Below are 19286 nucleotides of genomic sequence, written 5' to 3'. Positions count from 1 at the left end.
ACATATATATGACAAAAAAAGAACATTACAAGTGATACTATATGCTATAAAATAAATTGGATATATAACCTAAATAACTAATTCTGGTTTTTAAAAAATCAAGGGTGACAGCCTAGAAAATTTTAAACAATAATTTCTCATTTAGGCACAAGGCCAACAATTTGTGGGGAGGGAAAAGTGGATTAAAGTGGCCCAGTACATTACTGCTGCTTTATTTTATCAACCCTGTAGAGATGAAAGGTAAAGTTAACTTCAGCATGTTTGAACTCGGAAGATAATGGGCCATAACTCTATGCTGCAAGGCACGTTGCCCGATGCTTAGGGACAAGGCCAGCAATTTAAAGGGAAGGGGAAAGTTGATTAAACTGACTCCCATTATTAGTAGAAAACAACAAACTCTGGGAAATCCATTATTATTTGGATTGACACAAATTGTGAATCAGCATGACAAAAAACAAAAGAACATGACAGGAATGGGAAGAAAACCTAGAGTGTTCTATTTGTCTTCATAACGCATGAAAGAAAAATATTTATCCACGGTATATGTAGCCAACGTTCATACGGGTGAGCCTTCAACATTTTAGGGCATTGATAACCTTCAACCCTAAGATCAATCATTTTGAGACACAACACACCTGCTTCAGGTCACATAGAAAGCAAGGAAATTGCTGTCAGAAAATATTCTTTACAACTAGCCAGAGTTTATAAAAACTTGAGGTTGGACAACTGCCCCACTCTGTAACAACACGAGTTTACTGCTACTCCACACTATGGTCAACAAATCTTCATTTTCAATTTCTCAACGATTTCTTTACCAATTACCAACACAAATTTCATGCAAATTAAGAACTTCAATGGCAAACTGTTTATGCTTACAGGACAAGCTTTTTACAGAATAAGGATTTAACAACATCAACACGACTCAAGTAATTTCTTTTTGAACTTTCTTTCATAACATCATGGCAGAGAAAAGAGTATTTCATGGTGTGACATACGGAAATTATTCTATAGAAGAAAAGCAAGCACTTGCTATCGTAGTGAACAAATGTAAAGGGGAGTATGATTCTGAATTAGAGCGAATGAAAGGATGCTAAAAGGAAACGCCATGTTCCAGACACCCAGAAAGAGGGATATCTTGCCAAAGCAGTTTGCTTGTTTTCCTTGAATTTGGCCAGTGTCAAAAACTTTGATTGACTATTTGATTCTGCTGTTAAAGTAGCCAAATGCTGCTATGAAAAATATCTGAAAGGTGAACTTGACAGTGCTGAAGAAAATCCAAAGAAATGTTTCAGAGTCAATGGAGGAGGTCATAAAACAAAAGCACCAGATGTGAGAGATGCCTTATTTGAATGGTTTGTGGATGTTAGAACATCACTGCATGTGAGATTACCACAAGCTCTTTTCTTATTACAGGCTGAGAAATTTTATGAGGAGTGGATTTGCCAACACCCAGACACACCAACTGAGAAAAAGTTTTGTTTTTTAAAAAGCTGGATGAAAGGTTGGCATAAAGAGTATGGTTTATCACTGAAATTTCCAAGCAAACACATGTCAATCTCCAAAGAGCAATGTGTTGAGTGCATTCAGGATTATTTGAAGAGCATATGGAGTGTGCATTGTTATTTCTTTGATGAACTTGGCATAGATCCTCCTAATTATCAATGGACATCAAATTCCCTAGCACTGAAATGAAAGTAGCAGACAAGCTACCTTATCATTCAGAAATCAAGATACCTTCATCAAAGAAAACCACCATTTGTCTAGAGAATGTATCACAGTGTTTACCCAGGTCAGCAATGATACCAAAATCAATCTTATCCCAGATTTTGTATTTAAAGGAACTGAGAAAAGACGACTGTTACTGAATGCCCTGCCTACAGTGAAATATCAGTGGTCTCCTAAAGGTTGTACTATTGAAAATCTTCCGAACCAATTCAATGTTTTCACATGCAAACTTTGTCATTTATGTACTCAATGATTACTTGGTGCATTTGATGCCAGAGGTGAGAGACATCCTCTGGAAAAGGGGTTATGTGCTAGTCATATCATCAGTGGTGGTATCACTGGATTTGTTCAAGTTAACAACACGTACTTACACAAACAACTGAAAGCAAAATATTATGAAATAAAGAAGGCAAAGATGCTTGAAAAGTTAGTTCAAGCTCCGAATAAAATACCCATACCCAATCAATCCAAGATCATGCAGATGCTACATCAAACACATGTAGATTGTAAGACTGTTGTCAAAGCTGCTTTCAAGTTGACATGGGCCACAAATGCTTTAGATGGCTCTGAAGATTATATGGAGACTGAATCATGCACCTCATCGGTCCATCAGTGTGAGAGTTTCGTCTATAGATGATGTCAAAACCCTACCCAAATACTATTCAGAGAGTCATTAAGAACTTAATTCCACCAAAAGGGGTCAAGTGTGCAAACAATATTGAAGGCTCAGAACAATTTGATGGTGATAGCATTGAGTAAAAAGCTACTGAAATTGAGTTGGAAGATGAAAGCGAGCCATCTGGGAATTTTTGAGGTAATTGACCCATCTGGAGAAATCCCAATGGAGGTGTTGCAGGAGCCAAAGCACAGTTGACCAAACATTATGACAGGAGGCTCTATCTCTCTTGTAGGAATCAACAGTGATGATCATGTTAATAAAGATACCTCATTCCTTGAAAAAATACAAAAGGTATTGGATGAAAACAAGACCTCTACACTTTTCTTGCCATATCAAAGCGAACTCATGTCAACTGTCAGTGAAGCTCAGCGATCTGTAAAAAAGCGAATGTCGAAACCGAGAAACCTGCAGAAGGACAGTGACAAAAAATCATGAGTCTATCATTTATACCTATTGACAGAGTGCTATGTTTTATTATGTATAGTATATTAAATACTGAAAGTTCATGAAACAGTAATTATACTCTTTTCATCGTGTTTTACTTTTCTTTCATTTTAAGATGCGTTGCTTGTATCAATATCTGTTTTAAAAAATCCCATAATTACCATAATTAACAAATGTCTTATTTTTATTATCCAAATCTAAAGTGAACATTTGAAGCACACATATGTGCTAATCTCACTTGCCTTTTGGTAATTTGCTTTGTTGTGTCATTATATGTGCTTTAAGATGCTTTTTCCTAATTTTCGTATGCTCTCTATACAGTTACTGATTCCCACTCACTTATATGAATTTGAGCTAATGTCCAACCCACCTGCTTATTCCTTCCCCCACCCCCACCCCACCCCCACTACCACCAACCATTATTTGGAACCCGAAAATAAATAACTGGATTTTTAAAATATCAAGAGAGACAACATAGAAAATTTTTTAATTTATACACTATACAATTACCGATTTTCCAACCCACCTGCTTACCCCCCCCCCCCCCCACACACACACACAAACATTATTTGGGACCTGAGAGTACTTAGATTCTAATTTGAGTTGTTGCTATTGTGTAACTCTGAATCAGCTCTGGTGAAACATATCTGTGGCATTTAGGCACATGGATAAATGGTTATGTATGATTCACACATCTTTTAACTCAGATATATTATGTCTTTACTGAGTTGAGAATCGTTATACATTCCTACATGAAATGATTAATTGTATTAGATACCATGTAGCAGTTTAGATGTGTTGTGTTTTCTCCAGTGTTTATTTCTGTACATCTACACATTTTAGTGGTGGCAACAGAGCAAAGTCAATATGTTGAAGACACCATATATTCTCTGTATTAGTTTTATAAGTAGTGTTTTAGAGGGGTTAGTACTGTGTAATGGTCCTTCATTTGTGGTTTTGATGGGGTTTAGAATTGTGATGATTTTGTAAATTTCCAAATTCTGGAGGAAGATGCTTAATGAGAATGCTTGCTTGCTGTTGGGGTGTGGAAGTTGTTTTGTGATTGAGGTACAGTATGTCTCTGATTGAACAGGCCTATGATCAAAGGCAGTCAAGCCTGACTGTATTTTATTGAATGTATTCTTTCTTTTTTAAGATATTAGTGTGTTATTTAAGGGAGATTAAGCTGTTGTTTCTAATACATCAAGTGATCACGAAGAACAGGAGTTGCTAGCCTTTTTGTATATGCAAGCTAGAAAATGTATTAATGAGTAAATGGCAGACAAGATTAATGTTACCAACAATTTGAAATTTGGGGATTATCTATTTAAGTACAGCTAGTTATATTTTTCCTCAAATCAATGCCTAACAAATGCTAGAAAATCATATTTCCTTTGCAAAGGATGCCAATTAGCAATCAAAAAACTCAACTTGTTGGCAATTTATTTTAATCAAGATAGCACAAAGAATTTTTAAAACATATAATAAATGAATATGATGCATTTAACTTTTTTAATGCAACAGTTGATGAATCACTGTAAAACTTGCTGCTGCTTGCTACTTAAAAGCTCCTCAATATTGGGTGTCAGACTTATTGATGTCTATAGTATGACATAATCCAATTGAATTTCAGTTAATTTTATTCTGAAATGGTTCTTGGTGTGCTTTATTTTTAAAAATAATTGCTTGCACAACTAAGTGCTACCAATGATGCCATCTTTTTTCTCATGGAAAACTAAATGAAGATACTTTCCACTTGGAGGAATATATTTTTGTTAGAGGTTAAGCACTGATATCTTCAGAATGAACTATAAATCCCAATGGAGGTGTTGCAAGAGCCAAAGCACAGTTGGCCAAACATTATGACGGGAAGCTCTATCTCTCTTGTAAGAATCAACAGTGATGATCATGTTAATAAAGATATATTCTCATATAGCACCTTAATTCCATCTTATTTTAATTCTGATACAGTATCCACATCCATGTAAGAAAAATTCAGTAAAATGAAGTAATAACTTTTTAATTCTTGGGCCATATTCACAAAAATGCTTAGATCATGTTTTTACTCTCTCTCTCTTTTTTTTTTTTTTTTTTAAGTAGAGAAAATGGACCATTTCCTTTCAGAAGCTAGTTCTACCACAGTTGCAACTTCCAGAGAAGACAATATATTTGAAATTCATAACCTTTGTTTTAAAATGGTAGCAAAAGGGTTAAAAAGTTAATGGCCTTTCTAGTCTATTCATAAGCATTTTCCATATTAACTGTATATAAAGGCACCCTATTTCTCTTTCTCTCTCTCTCCCCTCTCTCTCTCTCTCCCCTCTCTCTCTCTCTCTCAACCTCTCTCTCTCAACTTGTAAATCTATGTCTCTATATCATTTAATGCTATAAATAACAGGGTTTATTTTTGTTTTGTTTCAAGTTTTATTGAGAGCACAATGTTGTAAAACAGGCTCAGTCTTTAAGATAGAGAATAGAATCAAGTATTCAGATGCCAGCCTGCCAAACTCCCACCCATTTACTTTAAAAGACCATAAACCTAATTTCTTGACTAACCCTAAATGCAGATTTATTAATCCAACTAAAAGTGAATTAAGTATTGTTAGCAAGGTCATTTTTATTGCAATTAATGATAAAATTGTGCTTGCATATGTATAGATCATGGTGTACCTATGCACATAGACATATGTGCATGCATACATACATAGATATTTAACCCTGTGTGTGTGCAGTGATGGATTTGAGGGTTTTGTTTATTTACAACTTCATTTCTTAATTTCATCGGAGTATAAATACCTATAATGGTGATACTTAAAAAAAAAAAAATTAATTCAGTTCAATTAAAAAGCATGGGTAAGCAACGCATTGTAAGACACACTGTAATTTGGAAAAAAATTTATCTGATACTGAGTGTGCATCGCCCCTCCGGTGCCTTTTTTTTTTATTCTTATATATGTATTTTATTTTATTCTAATTTCTTCTTTCCCTCACCTTTTGCTTAAGTAAATTTTGAAATTTATTGATTACATATAACTCTCCAATAATAATTTTGATTGAACATTCTAGAAGAGATTGTAATTCATAAGTGTATAATAAGTGAATTCAGGATTTTTTAAAAGTTAGTTTGATAAATACCTGCATGAAAGTCTTGGCTATAGTTGCATACACACACATGCATGTGCATGCACACACACAAACACATATGTACGTACAATCGTGTGTTGTGCCATCATCATAATGAACATCATTTTGCATTTTTTCCCTGTTTGCGTGTGTTGGACTGATTTATGTGCTTTTGTAAAAATGAACTAGCAGAGTCTTTAGAGTTCAAATCCTACCAACCTCAAGTTTACCTTTCATCCTTTTGGGGTTAATGAAACATACACGTCCATGACAGTGGATTGGTGAAACTCTTAGAAGGTCAGGCAATATTTCTTCTCTTTGCATTCTGACAGCAACACCTGTGACATCACTAATGCCATGCTGTATTGGCCCAAGTTAACAGCCTCTCTAGGCTAAGCACCATCGGTGTGTAGAAGAAGAGTGTAATCTCAGTTTTGGAAAATAAGATTTATTCTAGAAAGGGTAAATAACACAGCTTATTCTCAAATAACCCTGTTTAGATATCTGTGAGCATGACTGAAGCTTTCATTTTAATTGTGTTTTATGTATGTTTTCTATCAGTATGTCTGACTTGAATTTAATTGTTTTCTTTTTTTTTAAGGTGGACATGTGCTCTCCCTTGCCATATTGTTCTAGTTTTAGGGAATTCTTTTCTTTTATTCTTTTACTTGTTTCAGTCATTTGACTGCAACCATGCTAGAGCACCACCTTAAAGGCTTTGTAGTTGAAGAAATCAACCCCAGTTCTTATTCTTTGTAAGCCTAGTACTTATTCTATCGGTGTCTTTTGCCGAACCACTAAGTAACAAGGACATAAACACACCAACATCATGCTATGGTGAGGGACAAACACAGACACGACCATCTTTCTTTTCCTGCACGGACTTTCAAAAGACTGGACATTTTATTTCTCTCTTTTCTATCTTTTTTTCTTTACAAAGAAAATATTTCTCCTAGCATTCACTATTTTCCTCTCGTTCTGGTCTAATGATCCCCCCCCCCCCCATGTTTTTTTGTTCAGTTTCCTTGTCTATCTCCACTGTCCTGCTTTTGTTCCCAACTTTAACCCTCCATAAATCCTAAATTTTATTTTAGAATTTATAGGAGCAACTGTCTTTGAAAACTCATATTGTTGAATGCTCAAAATGAGTAGATAGGCAGCTGACAAGTGATGAAGGATCTTTTCTCTGTGTTTACTTTGTTTTTACATATTTCATGTTGTTCACTTAGTAGGTGATGTCCTGTGCCCATATATGCATATATATATACATATATATTATTTATTATTATTTAATTAAACGTCATGCATCCATTTCCAAGTAACTTTATCTTCACCTTTTTGATGCAACTCTATCCTTCTCTAATTCTCTTTTTCTCCCCTTCCCTCCTTCACCATTTTCTATCTGTCTGTCTGTCTCTCCCTCCTCTCTTTCTCTTTTTCTCTCTCATTGCTAACATGTGACCATCAGGGTCTTTTCTCTCTGTTTACTTGTCCTGTTTTTATGTATTTCATGTTGTTAGCACAGTTGGTGACGTCTTGAACCCATATATGCATATATATATATACATACATACATATATATATATATATATATATATATATATATGTGCTGTGCGTGAGAAGACCCGGCAAGTCAAGTGAGATCGTTGCCAGTGCCCCTGGACTGGCTCTTGTGCGGGTGGCACATAAAAGACACCATTTCGAGCGTGGCCGTTTTCATGCGGGTGGTTGGCGTTAGGAAGGGCATCCAGCTGTAGAAACTCTGCCAAATTAGATTGGAGCCTGGTGTTGCCATCCGGTTTCACCAGTTCTCAATCAAATCGTCCAACCCATGCTAGCATGGAAAGCGGGCGTTAAACGATGATGATGATGATGATGATATATATATATATATATATATATATATTATTATTATTATATATATAAAGCAAATAAGTAACAAGGATTTCCAGGTATCAGTGCATTGTGGCCATTTCAAGCAGCTCCATTTAATCGATCAATGAAAACATTACATCAATATGAAATAAACTGCCCTCCTCGGGTGTAGCCAACCATATAGATTTGCAACATAAAGAATAAACCATTTTTTAGTGCAACTTCTATCAAAATAATTACATTGTTACTCTTTGGTATTTCTGTGGCAGAATGAAATTTAGTAAATAATGCATACCTACAGCCTACTATGATTTAGAGTAGCACAGGGAAATAGTGGGAGTTAAGAATGAGGAAAAGAGAGATAGTTCATCATTATTAGATTTCTAAGATTATTTGCAGCATATTGTCTCCAATTCTTAAGAATTAAGCACATTGGAAACTGACAGTTAAGTTCCTCTTGGTGTTGATAAATTAATTAAATGTCTTATTTTACTGAAACCAAAAGTCTAGCCTAATCCATATAAAAGGCAGGTCAGAAACCTGCTAAATAGGATGACAGAAGGAGAGGGAAGTGATAGCTACAGTGAGGAAGGAGGGGTGATCAGATATATTTAGATTATGAAATAAAAGGGGCATAAGGTATAAAAACAAGAAGAGGCCACAGGCCTTAAGGGTAGGAGTTAAAACTGAGGACAGTGAAGCATATCTCAACTACAAAATTTAGTTAAAATTTAGAAAAGGATTTTAGAACTATGTAGAGGAAAAGAGATATATAAATAAACTTAAACCTTAAAACTGGGGTACTTTGATATATAAGAGAAAGTTTAAAAGGCTTTCCTAAGCATAATTCTAAGGTGGTCGCACTAAAATCATTCAACAATGAAAATTTATTAGCAAAATTAAAATATCTGAGTACATGGTTTAACCAGAGATTAGAATCTAAACGACAAGTTAAAAAATTCCATATCGGGTAAAATGTAATTATGTACTAATGTAATTATTTTGGTTGCTGGTACTTGATATAAGTTGCACTAAAAAAATAGTTTATTCTTTATATTGGAAATCTATATGGTTGGTTGCACCCGAGGAGAGCGGTTTATTTCATATTGATGTAATGTTTTCATTGATCAATTAAAGGGAGCCACTTGAAACGGCCGTAATGCACTGATACCTGGAAATCCTTGATTATTTGCTTTTTATTCACCTAACTTCGAGCTGCACACACTTTACCGAACAGCCTTGGTGCCTCAATTTAAGTACCTAATTCAACTGAATCTCAATTATTTCTTATATATATATATATATATATATATATATATATATATATATATATATATATATATATATATATATATATATATATATATATATATATATATACAAGCTTCTTTCAGTTTCCGTCTACTAAATCCACTTGCATGGTTTTCATTAGCCCAAGCCTATATCAGAAGACACATGGTTGAGAAGCAAGCTTTTTACCATACAGCCATAAATATTTTCTTCACAAAAGTTTTTTTTTTAAATTTCCTTTAAGCTTTGTATTATTTTATCCTTTATCCTGTTTCACTCATTGGACTACAGCAATACTGAGGCACCGTCTTGAAGGGTGCTAGTTAAATGGATCAATCCCAGTATTTATTTTTTATGTCTGGCGCTTATTCTATCAGTCCCTTTTCTTGAACTGTTAAGTTACAGGGATGTAAACAAATTAACACCGATCATCAAGGGAACAAACACAAGCTTACACACATGTAAATATATACATATATGACGGGCTTCTTTCAGTTTCCATCTAGCAAATTCGCACATAAGGCTTTGTTTGGCTTAGAGCAATGGTAGAAAACTCTTGCTAAGGTATCATGCTGTGAGACTGAACCCAGAACCATGTAGTTGGGAAGCAAACTTCTTACCACCCAGCCATACTTGTGCTTATTGAATTTTTTGTTTTATTCTTTTACATGTTTCAGTCATTTGACTGCAGTCATGATGGAGCACTGCCTTAAAAGGTTTTAGTCAAAGAAATTGACCCCAGGACTTATTCTTTGTAAGCCTTGTACTTATTCTGTTGGTCGACATTTGCTCAATGTGTCACACAGTGGGACTGATCCTGGAACCATGTGGTTCGGAAGCAAACTTCTTACCACACAACCATTTGTCATTTGAATAGTTGTAGTTTGTAATTTTTAGGGTTGTAGTTTATTTTGTAAACCAATCTCGACAGGACTTCCACTTTTTTTATCTAATTATTATTATACCTATTATTACCATAACCATTTTGGGTAGCTTGGAGCATTGCTCATATGATATTTTTTGACTTGGATCTATCTGGAGTCTAAAAATTGCTAATTTTTACACAGTGTGCTCATATGGCCATTAGGTAAAAAGCTTACTTCACTATCAGTATGGTTCCCAGTTCAACCTTATTGTCTAGCATTTTAGATAAGTATCTGCTACTATAACCTTGAATCAACTTTATGAATGAAATTGGGTTGATAGAAACTGTGCAGAAGGGCTGTAGTGAATGAGTTATGGTTTCTCCTCTTGTCACTAAACAATCAGGAAAATATTTATCCCCACTTAAACATGGATGTTCTGTTAGAACAAACTATACTGTGGTACTGTTTGTTCTGACAGAACATTCATATGAGGATAAATATTACCTCTCAGTATTAAAACTGCAACTGTCACCAATATATATCAGGAAAATGTTAAATATTTGTTAGTATCAGTCTGTCATTGATTTTGATTTTTACTTTTCTCTATTCTATGATTTAGTATGAATAGCTAGATTAGGTAGTCAAAACACTGCTAATCAAAAATGCTGAAACTAATAATTGATATCTCATACTAAAACACAATCATACAGGGTTCTCTCTCTCTCTCTCTCTCTCTCATTGTTTTTTGCTTATTCTGATTCTCTTAGGGTCTGGATGAAGTACAGACATATGATCTTTTTTGTTCTTTCCTCACACATGGGTACCATAATTCAGAAAAGAATTTGAAGGTAAGAAATAAAATATTTTAAATCTAATTTATTGATGTTTTAGGTAAGCAAAAAAATAAAAAATGTTAAACCTTTTACAATTTATTTTATATAACTTTATTTTCAGCACGTCATTCTTTGTAAAAAGCTGATTTTTATTTTTTATTTTTTTATTTTTCTTTGTTTCATTTTCTGTTGGATTTTTTAATTTATTTTTTATGAAGCTGGAAGCATTTAGAAATTGCTGGAAGCCAAGTAAATGTGTGTGCATGTGCATATATATGTATGAATATACACATCTTTAAGTGTCCCTAGCTTCTCTCTCTCTCTCTCTCTCTCTCTCTCTCTCTCTCTCTCTCTCTCTCTCTCTCTCTCTCTCTCTGTATGTATGTGCGAATGTCTACATATATTATTGAATGAAACTTTCAGTCAATACTTCAGTTATTTAGGGAAAAAATGGTAATTATCTAATATATCAACTGGAAGGCAGAGAATGCTAATCCTTCAAGAGCTGCTGGCCAGCTTTTGATGGTACTGATTTCTCAGTAGACTTGCTTTTCATATCTAAAATCAATGCAATTGAGAAATAGCAATTCTAACTGCCATCTTTTTTTCTTTTTTTTTAACTCCAGAACAACTGATAGGAAATAATTTTTCCAAAGTAATGCTCCAAATCTAACGTGATGATAAATTTGATTACTGACTTTTACAGTAATTTTTCAATATTTTCTGTCAGCTAAATAAGCCGTGCTAAATTTCTGAAATCCGTAGTTAAAACTTTTTACAAAAGAAAAATAGCCCAAAGTCAAAACTATTTCAAACAGCAAATTAATAACATGATAGAAGAAGGAGCAGTGTGTGTGTGTGTGTGTGTGAGAGAGAGAGAAAGAGAGAGAATTTCATTATGTATCTAGTCTACAATTTTAATTATGATATGCTAATGATTCATTTGGAAATTTTTTTTCAATTATTGGCAAAAATCACAACAGAATTTCAAGTATGCAACTGGTGGGTGTGTTTGTTATTATTTGCTACAATAATAAACTTTGGTGTCTATTAAAGCAATCAAGGTGATTAAGATCTTGAACCTTTTAGTACTTGTATTTTTGTTTCAGAATTTAGAACAAATTCTTCCTCAGTTCACCACTTAACTTTGCAGAATCAGCTAATGGATTATATCTAAAAGATAAACTTTTATGTTTTCATCAATGACTCATTCGTTGAACATTCATTAAAAGTGATATTTGTTGTATTGTTTTCTGTTAACTTTGTTTATTGTAAATATATACATGCAAGACTAATTGAGATATAATAATAATAATAGTAAAAATATGAAACTTTCTCTGTGTATTCCTTATACAGGACAACATTGAATAAATGTACATTCTTAAAGTAAATGGCTTTAGCTCACATGCCTCTGATTAGTCAACCCTGGAGAAGACAATTATTTTCAAATCCTAACACTGAAATAAATTTGAAACCTATACTTAGCAAAAAGACATCTATGATATTTTATTTTCAACACACTGACCATTTAGCCATTATCCTTATCATGTTAAAGACCATTTTTATAGCCAAACAATGGAACTGTTAACGTATGTTCAGCTAGATTCCATAACTAACAAATTCATAACAGCTACAGCCAACTAAACTGACAGACATTCCAATTTACACATCAGCAATTTCTGTTTTGAATTTATGTTCTTGATAAGCTGACCTTTTATGAAAACACATTATGAGGGTTATGATTACATATTTTATAATATGATAGAACTTTCATTCACTTGTGAAGAATATACTGACAAACAATCATTGGTTGGTTTAGCTTTTCAGTAGAAAAACAATTTCTCTCTCTAGAGTGTATAAATCTTGTAGAAATAACCATTGAAGAGAAATATATTAATTTCCTTTGATGCCAAAACCATATTTCATATTGACAAGATGAGAGGCTGAGATCGAGGTGTTGGTTGTTGTTGCTATGCTTTGTAAATAGCTTGCTGTTGATATTGCCACCAAATCAGTCTCATAATAACTATGATACAGTGCTTTATTGGGAAATAGGATTTTGTCTCCAGTATAGCAGTCATTTCTGTTAAGTTGTTGATTAACAATATTGACTTCAAGGTGGTTTAGTTGGGTAGGTACGATATAAATTTTCTCCTTCACCCTGTGCATACACATTTACTTTTCTACATTTAATTAATTGGACTCCATTTTATAGGATACTATACAAAAATGAATTTGCCTTTCTAGCAAGATAGAAGTTAATGGTGAATATCATAAATTAATACCAGGAAAGTGAAATTCTCTGATTTAATCTCACTTTATCTTCAGAATTTTGACCCAAAGCCATCTTTTAAAGAGAACAAACTGGTAGTTTACAACTTCAGCATTGATCATGTTGAACCTCAATACAGCCAGACTATACGCGCATGTGTGCACACACACATGCACACAATTTAGGAAGTCAGAAGTTTGTATTTATTGTTCATTAGTTATCCATTTTCCCATTCTCTCATGGATTAGATAAAGATATAATCAAGGCAGGATTTATGTCAGATGCTCTTCTCTGACACCAGCCTTTACTTGTTTTACATGGAAAGGATCTTCTGTTCCAGAGGAATTTGAAAGATTAGAACTAGCAGATGATTTGTTAACAGGATGTATTAACAAATGTCATAGCTGTAACTCAGCATAGCTTGTACACAACCACACAGACACATACATACAGACACATAGATATATACTTATACATCAGGTTTCTTCCAGTTTCTGTTTACCAAATTTCTTAATAAAGCATTGGTTGGTCTGGAGCTGTGGCAGAGGCTTCTTACCAAAGGCATCACACAGTGGCTGAAGCTATGTAGATGAGAAGTGAACACAGTTATACATACATTGCGCACTCATACACACACACAAAATAAAATTTTAAAAAAAGAGAGATTGCTTATTAGATACACCATCTTATGCTCATTTCATTAACTCAAGAGAATTATTAACATGACGTACATTACATAGTCAAGACTTATTGTCAAATAGAGATACATGACTTTTATACATGTTATTTGACTGAAAAAATGCTGTCAGAACTAATCATTTTAGGTGTGACAAGTGATCAGCAGAATCCTGGATCTGTGAACTTTCTTGATCCACCCTATTTGGGTATTTTTCCATATGAGGAGGATTTCATCATCCATGTGTTCACATATTTTGTACATTATGTGTACTTTTTACCTCATTTTCTCCTCCTTACCTCTTTCTTTCCCTTCATCTTTTTATGTAAACCCCCTCACAAATTGTAAACCATCCTTGTAATCCATGTCATCTGATACCCTGTGCCAAATAAAACAAATTATTATTATTACTTTTATTATCATCATCATTATTAAGGTAGCTAGCTGACAGAATTGTTAGCATGCCAGACAAAATGCTTAGAGGCATTTCATCCATTTTTATGTTCTGAGTCCAAATCCTACCAAGGTCGACTTTGCCTTTCATCCTTTTGGAGTCGATAAATTATGTACCAGTTAAGTACTGGGGTCAATGTAATTGACTTAACCCCTTCCTCCAAATTTCAGGTCTTGTACCTATAGGGAAAGGATTATTATTATTTATTTTTTTATCTTCAGCTTTATTGTAACTCCTAGAGTCTTGCATGTGTAGCAGGCTTACTGCCTGAGCCTATGGTATCATGCTACCTGTTCTTTTCAACTATCTAATATTTTTCTGATTATTCTGGCCATGCCAAGAGGGCAAACCTTTTGTAACAGTTCTGCTGGGTACTCTGTTTTGATTTCCTTTATATTTCTCCTGATACCTTCTGATACTCTCCCCAAAGGACCCAACAACAGCTATCTTCACCTTCTTCATTTCCAATTCATCACCAAAGCTTGTTCTTGCACTGCCTCTTTTTTTCAGTGTTCCTTTCATCAACCAATTCCACCTATGTTTTCTAGCAACTTCAGTTGTGGCTACATGGAATTGATTGTGTAGTCCTTTGTTCTTCCTGTCCTTTTTGAACTGCTTCCTTTGTTTTTCCCTTTTTCTCTGCTTTCAATACTCACGCATTCCTAACTGACACTAGCAAAGTTTCCTTACTTTGGGATAGGTATCTCATTAAGTTCCTGAATTCGATATGTATGCAGTCTTTCATACTTATCACTGTCTGCACATGGATGATGGGCTCCATGCATCATTAGGAGCTCTGTCTTCCTGTCCAGCTCTTTCAGTTCCTCCTCTGTCCACTTCAAATTCCAGTACCATACCAAACTACTGCGACTGCACACAAGTTTATAACCGGATTCAGGTTCAATTATTATTATTATTATTATTATTATTATTATTATTATTATTATTATTATTATTATTCAGTAAATTGGCAGAATCATTACCACATCAGACAAAATGCTTTGTGTAATTTCTTCTAGTTTACATTCTGCATTCAACTGTTGCCCATGTCAGCTTTGCCTTTCGTCCATTAAGGGTCAATAAAATTTGTACCAGTTGAGCACTGGGGTTGATATAATCAACTTGCTCCACCCACAAGATATGCGGCCTTGACCTATAGTAGAAAGGATTATTATTATCAGTATTGGGTGGGAAGGCAGCACATGTCAGCAAAGTGACACTGGAATGCAAATATACAAAGCTCAATATATCCATCTGACTACTCATCTGATAAGGATACACTAGGCACATGCATCATAGCCACATATGCACAACATGGTGACATCATAACAAGATAAACAGTGCACGACCTTGCAGATAACAGTACATGATCTTGCTTAGTTAGAATTTTTTTCTGGTTGACTAGCCCATCCCTTTCATAAGGTCCCTGAATATGAGTTGTTTCAAGATGATGAACAAGATGCTTGTGTTTTCAGAGATAAATTATTCAAATCCAAAAGAATCCCTCTCAGCACATAGCTATAATGTTCCTCCACTACTCCTTCTCATGATCAGAGACACACATATCATCAGCCACTAAGGAACATTCTCATCTGGTTAAGGTCAAACAATTGACAAGCAAATCTGTACTATTGAGCAAGATATTTGTTGTAGCCCATTTTTTTACACCAAAACAAAACATGTACATGATAACACTTCCAATCAGTTAAGATCAAAAGCTAAGAGAATGAAACCATCAAAGAAATCATCCCTCAAAACTGGGTCTGAATGTAGCCTATAAAGTTGTTCATCTTTGTCCCTCCAGCTACTCCATTATCTTTTTGTAAACCACATCAGAAACTTAAAAGCAATTTAGAATGACACAGTCAGGTAAACAGAGGAGTGTTGTAATGGAAGTAAGTTCAAACTTGCAGTGATAGTCAAAGATCTATTTGTAGGGTTGATAAGTTGTTGGTTTGGGATTTAATAGAGTATAAAGGTTTCATATTTATAGTAAATATGGGTATAGCAGCAACATAGGGTGACATATTTATTGAACATGATTGGGAAGCAGATTGTGAAGTAACTATAAGCAGATTCAACAACCAAGGGAACTAGATATTGGAGGCTTAAGGTATTTTAAAGCTGAGGTTACTGAAAGTAGAGTGGGGAAGAAAAAGTGATCAATATGCAATTTTCTAGTTGTGGAGATAACTTCCCATAAATCAGAGAGTTTGCTCAGTTGACAAAAGCACTCCTTTATAAAGACTTGTTTACGAAGCTATAGTTTATTTAATGTTAATGTCCCTTCAGCTGTGGTGTTTTAGAGTGCATCATGTACAAAGGGTTGACCAACTTCAAGAACATCAGAGGGACTTATTGATGAACAAGTCAACCAAGTTGTACAGGAATGAATTTTGCTCATAATTAAAATCTGTTGTTCCATGATTTTAATGAAAAACTTTCAGCCGAGTCTGACAGCATTTTGAATTTGTGCAACTTACCGCTGAATGACCTAATCTTAGAAGCTTTTCTCTACTAAGAATAGCTCATTCAGCAGGAGGAGAAATAAATCACTTTAAATGGTAGCTGCTGCATTCAATATAGCATTAGGTTTGAACAGAAATCACAATTTTTTCTCTTTGCCCACTCACATAGTATAAACTTGGACTTAAATTTCAAAGCCAAAGCAATGTACTATTTTCTTTACAGATCATTCATCAAAACATAGCATTCACACACACCCATGAATCAGTTTGTTTTCTCTAAGTTTCCACCCAATACCACTTCTATTATAATTTCTGCTTTCTACTCATTGACTCTGAAATCACACTGAGTTTATTGAACAGAATTTCTCATGTCCCAAAACCAAGCTCATCAGAGATCCATTAAATGGACCTAACCCAAATGCTATACTTGTCCATTACTTGAAGTGTAACAAGTCTGAAATCTCACCTCCACATCACTGACTCATTCAACTGCAGGCAAAACTAGCTGTGATTTGGGCAATCAGTTCCATGAATGTTTCCAAACTTGTGGACCAATATTTCAGTGTATCAGATCATTTGGATTTACACCTCAGATTCCCTCTTACCTGTACATCTGGATTGACTTCTTCATCAATTAGTCCCTATGACATGTGCTTCATGTTGGTCAGGAGGAATATTTTAGCTTCACTCTAGGCACTACAGTGTCTATGAATACTTTCTTTTTCAACATGTTACCGTTTCTCTAACCTTTTGTCACACATTGTTCTTTTATGCCTCCTTCCCTAGGTATTTCTTCCCCCAGCCACTTTCTGAATGGTTTGTACATTTTGTGTGTGTCTTATGTTGTACAGCATACATATGTTGGCAGCTGGTGTTTTTTATCTTTTGTACAGAAGTTGGATTTCTTGCTACTGGGTATTAGAGCTGAGAGAGTATCTGGATGTTAAAGGTACTGGCTGTTGTATGTTGAACAGATATTGCTATAACATGTGATGCAAACAATTAGTGCTAGATGGGATTGTCTGAGTGAATGTTACCTGCAACAATTACATATGAGAAGTTGTGTAGCCAGATCTCAAAATACTTAACTCATTCTATCATCTTGTATGTTAAAAATGAGTCAATGAGGAAACCTCTGTGCAGTTGATTAACCTGTTAGAAAAAGCATCTTCTTCGTATTACATTCAACTATCTTAAAAGAGGAAGGGTAATTTTGTCCAATAGCAGATACCTTATGCCTGACAAAAAAAATTATGTAATGATCAGTGAAAGCCATCACATATACACTTGAATATAGAAGAGTAGAGAACAGTTAAGTTCCAATAAACCACTGATGTATCACATAAACTCATTAGGAAATATTCAGATTCTTGAAGTGCCTATACACCATAATCTATATAGAGACTAATGGAAAATCTAATGCATGATAGATCACAAGCATATCTAGTGAACAGTTGTATTTCCAAGATGGAAAAGACATAGAGACAGTTAATAGAGCCAAACAGAAGGTACACATATATGACTGTCTGCTTCCTTCTAAATTAAATGGATAGAGATGAAAATCAATTGCTGTATAATGAATTTCTGTATTACATTTTGAATCAGAAGGATACAAAGTTCAAAAAGCTTCAAGCAGAAACAGAAAAAATTGTGTTCTGAATGATGAGAACAGATCTTATTGTAGTAGTGTCTGAGTTATTGGTTTTGAGAATTTGAAAGTAGTTGATAAAACTGTATGTGAATGTATCAAATCAACAATAATCAAAACTTGCTGGAAATGATGTTAAGTCGACTCAGTATGTATTTCATTTTTGAACAGGCAAAAATAATTTCAACATACTAAAACGAGCCATGCAATCTGTGGCAGACTTTTGGTTTGGCACCTTTGAAGAGCAGTTGGGTCTTTGGCCGAAAGTAAGATCATGAAATTGAAGAACCTATAAAAAAACATGGGATAACATAAATTATTATTTATTTGCTTAAATAAAATTTATCATAAAGGAATTTGTTGAGTCAAAACTTTACCTAGTCTTCTGGAGACTTGGTACCATTGATTTTTAATCTTTACTCAATCATGTTGAAACTTCACTGTTTCTTTCCTTACATTATTACTTGAAATCACATGTTTTTGGGGGGGGTTTTTTCTCCCTTCAATATATCATTTCTTTCTGCTTCTGATCTTGTATTGCCACCTCGAAATCAATGTACAACTTTACAAATGCTGTTTCAGTGAAAATAAATATAACTTTTACTGTTCACAAATTCTAATTTGACTATCAAAAACCACTTGAAAGAAAAATTAAGAAGAAAACTTTTTCTTCTTGGAGAATGGGTTAATATGAGGAAACTGGTTATTGTTCTATGTTGTTTTGATTTCCTCTTGAGGATTTGATCAATAAGAAAACTACTGCTCAGAGGTATCTTATCCCAAACTGACCAGAAGAATGCTCTACTGCATATATAAGAGTTAAAGTAGTTCCAAAAGCGGTAATTATTCTCATTGCTTCTCATCCAATTTCCAAATTGGTTAAATATAATTCTCCAACCAATATTCAATTTGTTTACTCCTTACAGTTTTCTG

At 34.2% G+C, this 19286-nt stretch overlaps 1 protein-coding gene across 1 annotated transcript in view; it reads left to right on the top strand.

The window, feature by feature from the left end:
* LOC106881422 (nucleoporin NUP188) overlaps positions 1-19286 on the top strand; it is a 475282-nt gene that overhangs the window by 284654 nt on the left and 171342 nt on the right. Inside the window, exon 5 of the mRNA XM_014931808.3 lies at positions 10770-10850. Coding sequence (XP_014787294.3) covers positions 10770-10850 — 81 coding nt within the window. The remainder of the gene's footprint in view (positions 1-10769; positions 10851-19286) is intronic.

The sequence above is a fragment of the Octopus bimaculoides genome, chromosome 1 (assembly GCF_046866305.1).
Source record: "Octopus bimaculoides isolate indiv1 chromosome 1, ASM4686630v1, whole genome shotgun sequence".
NCBI classification, from domain to species: Eukaryota; Metazoa; Mollusca; class Cephalopoda; order Octopoda; family Octopodidae; genus Octopus; species Octopus bimaculoides.
This window is presented reverse-complemented; position numbering and strand designations above follow the sequence as displayed.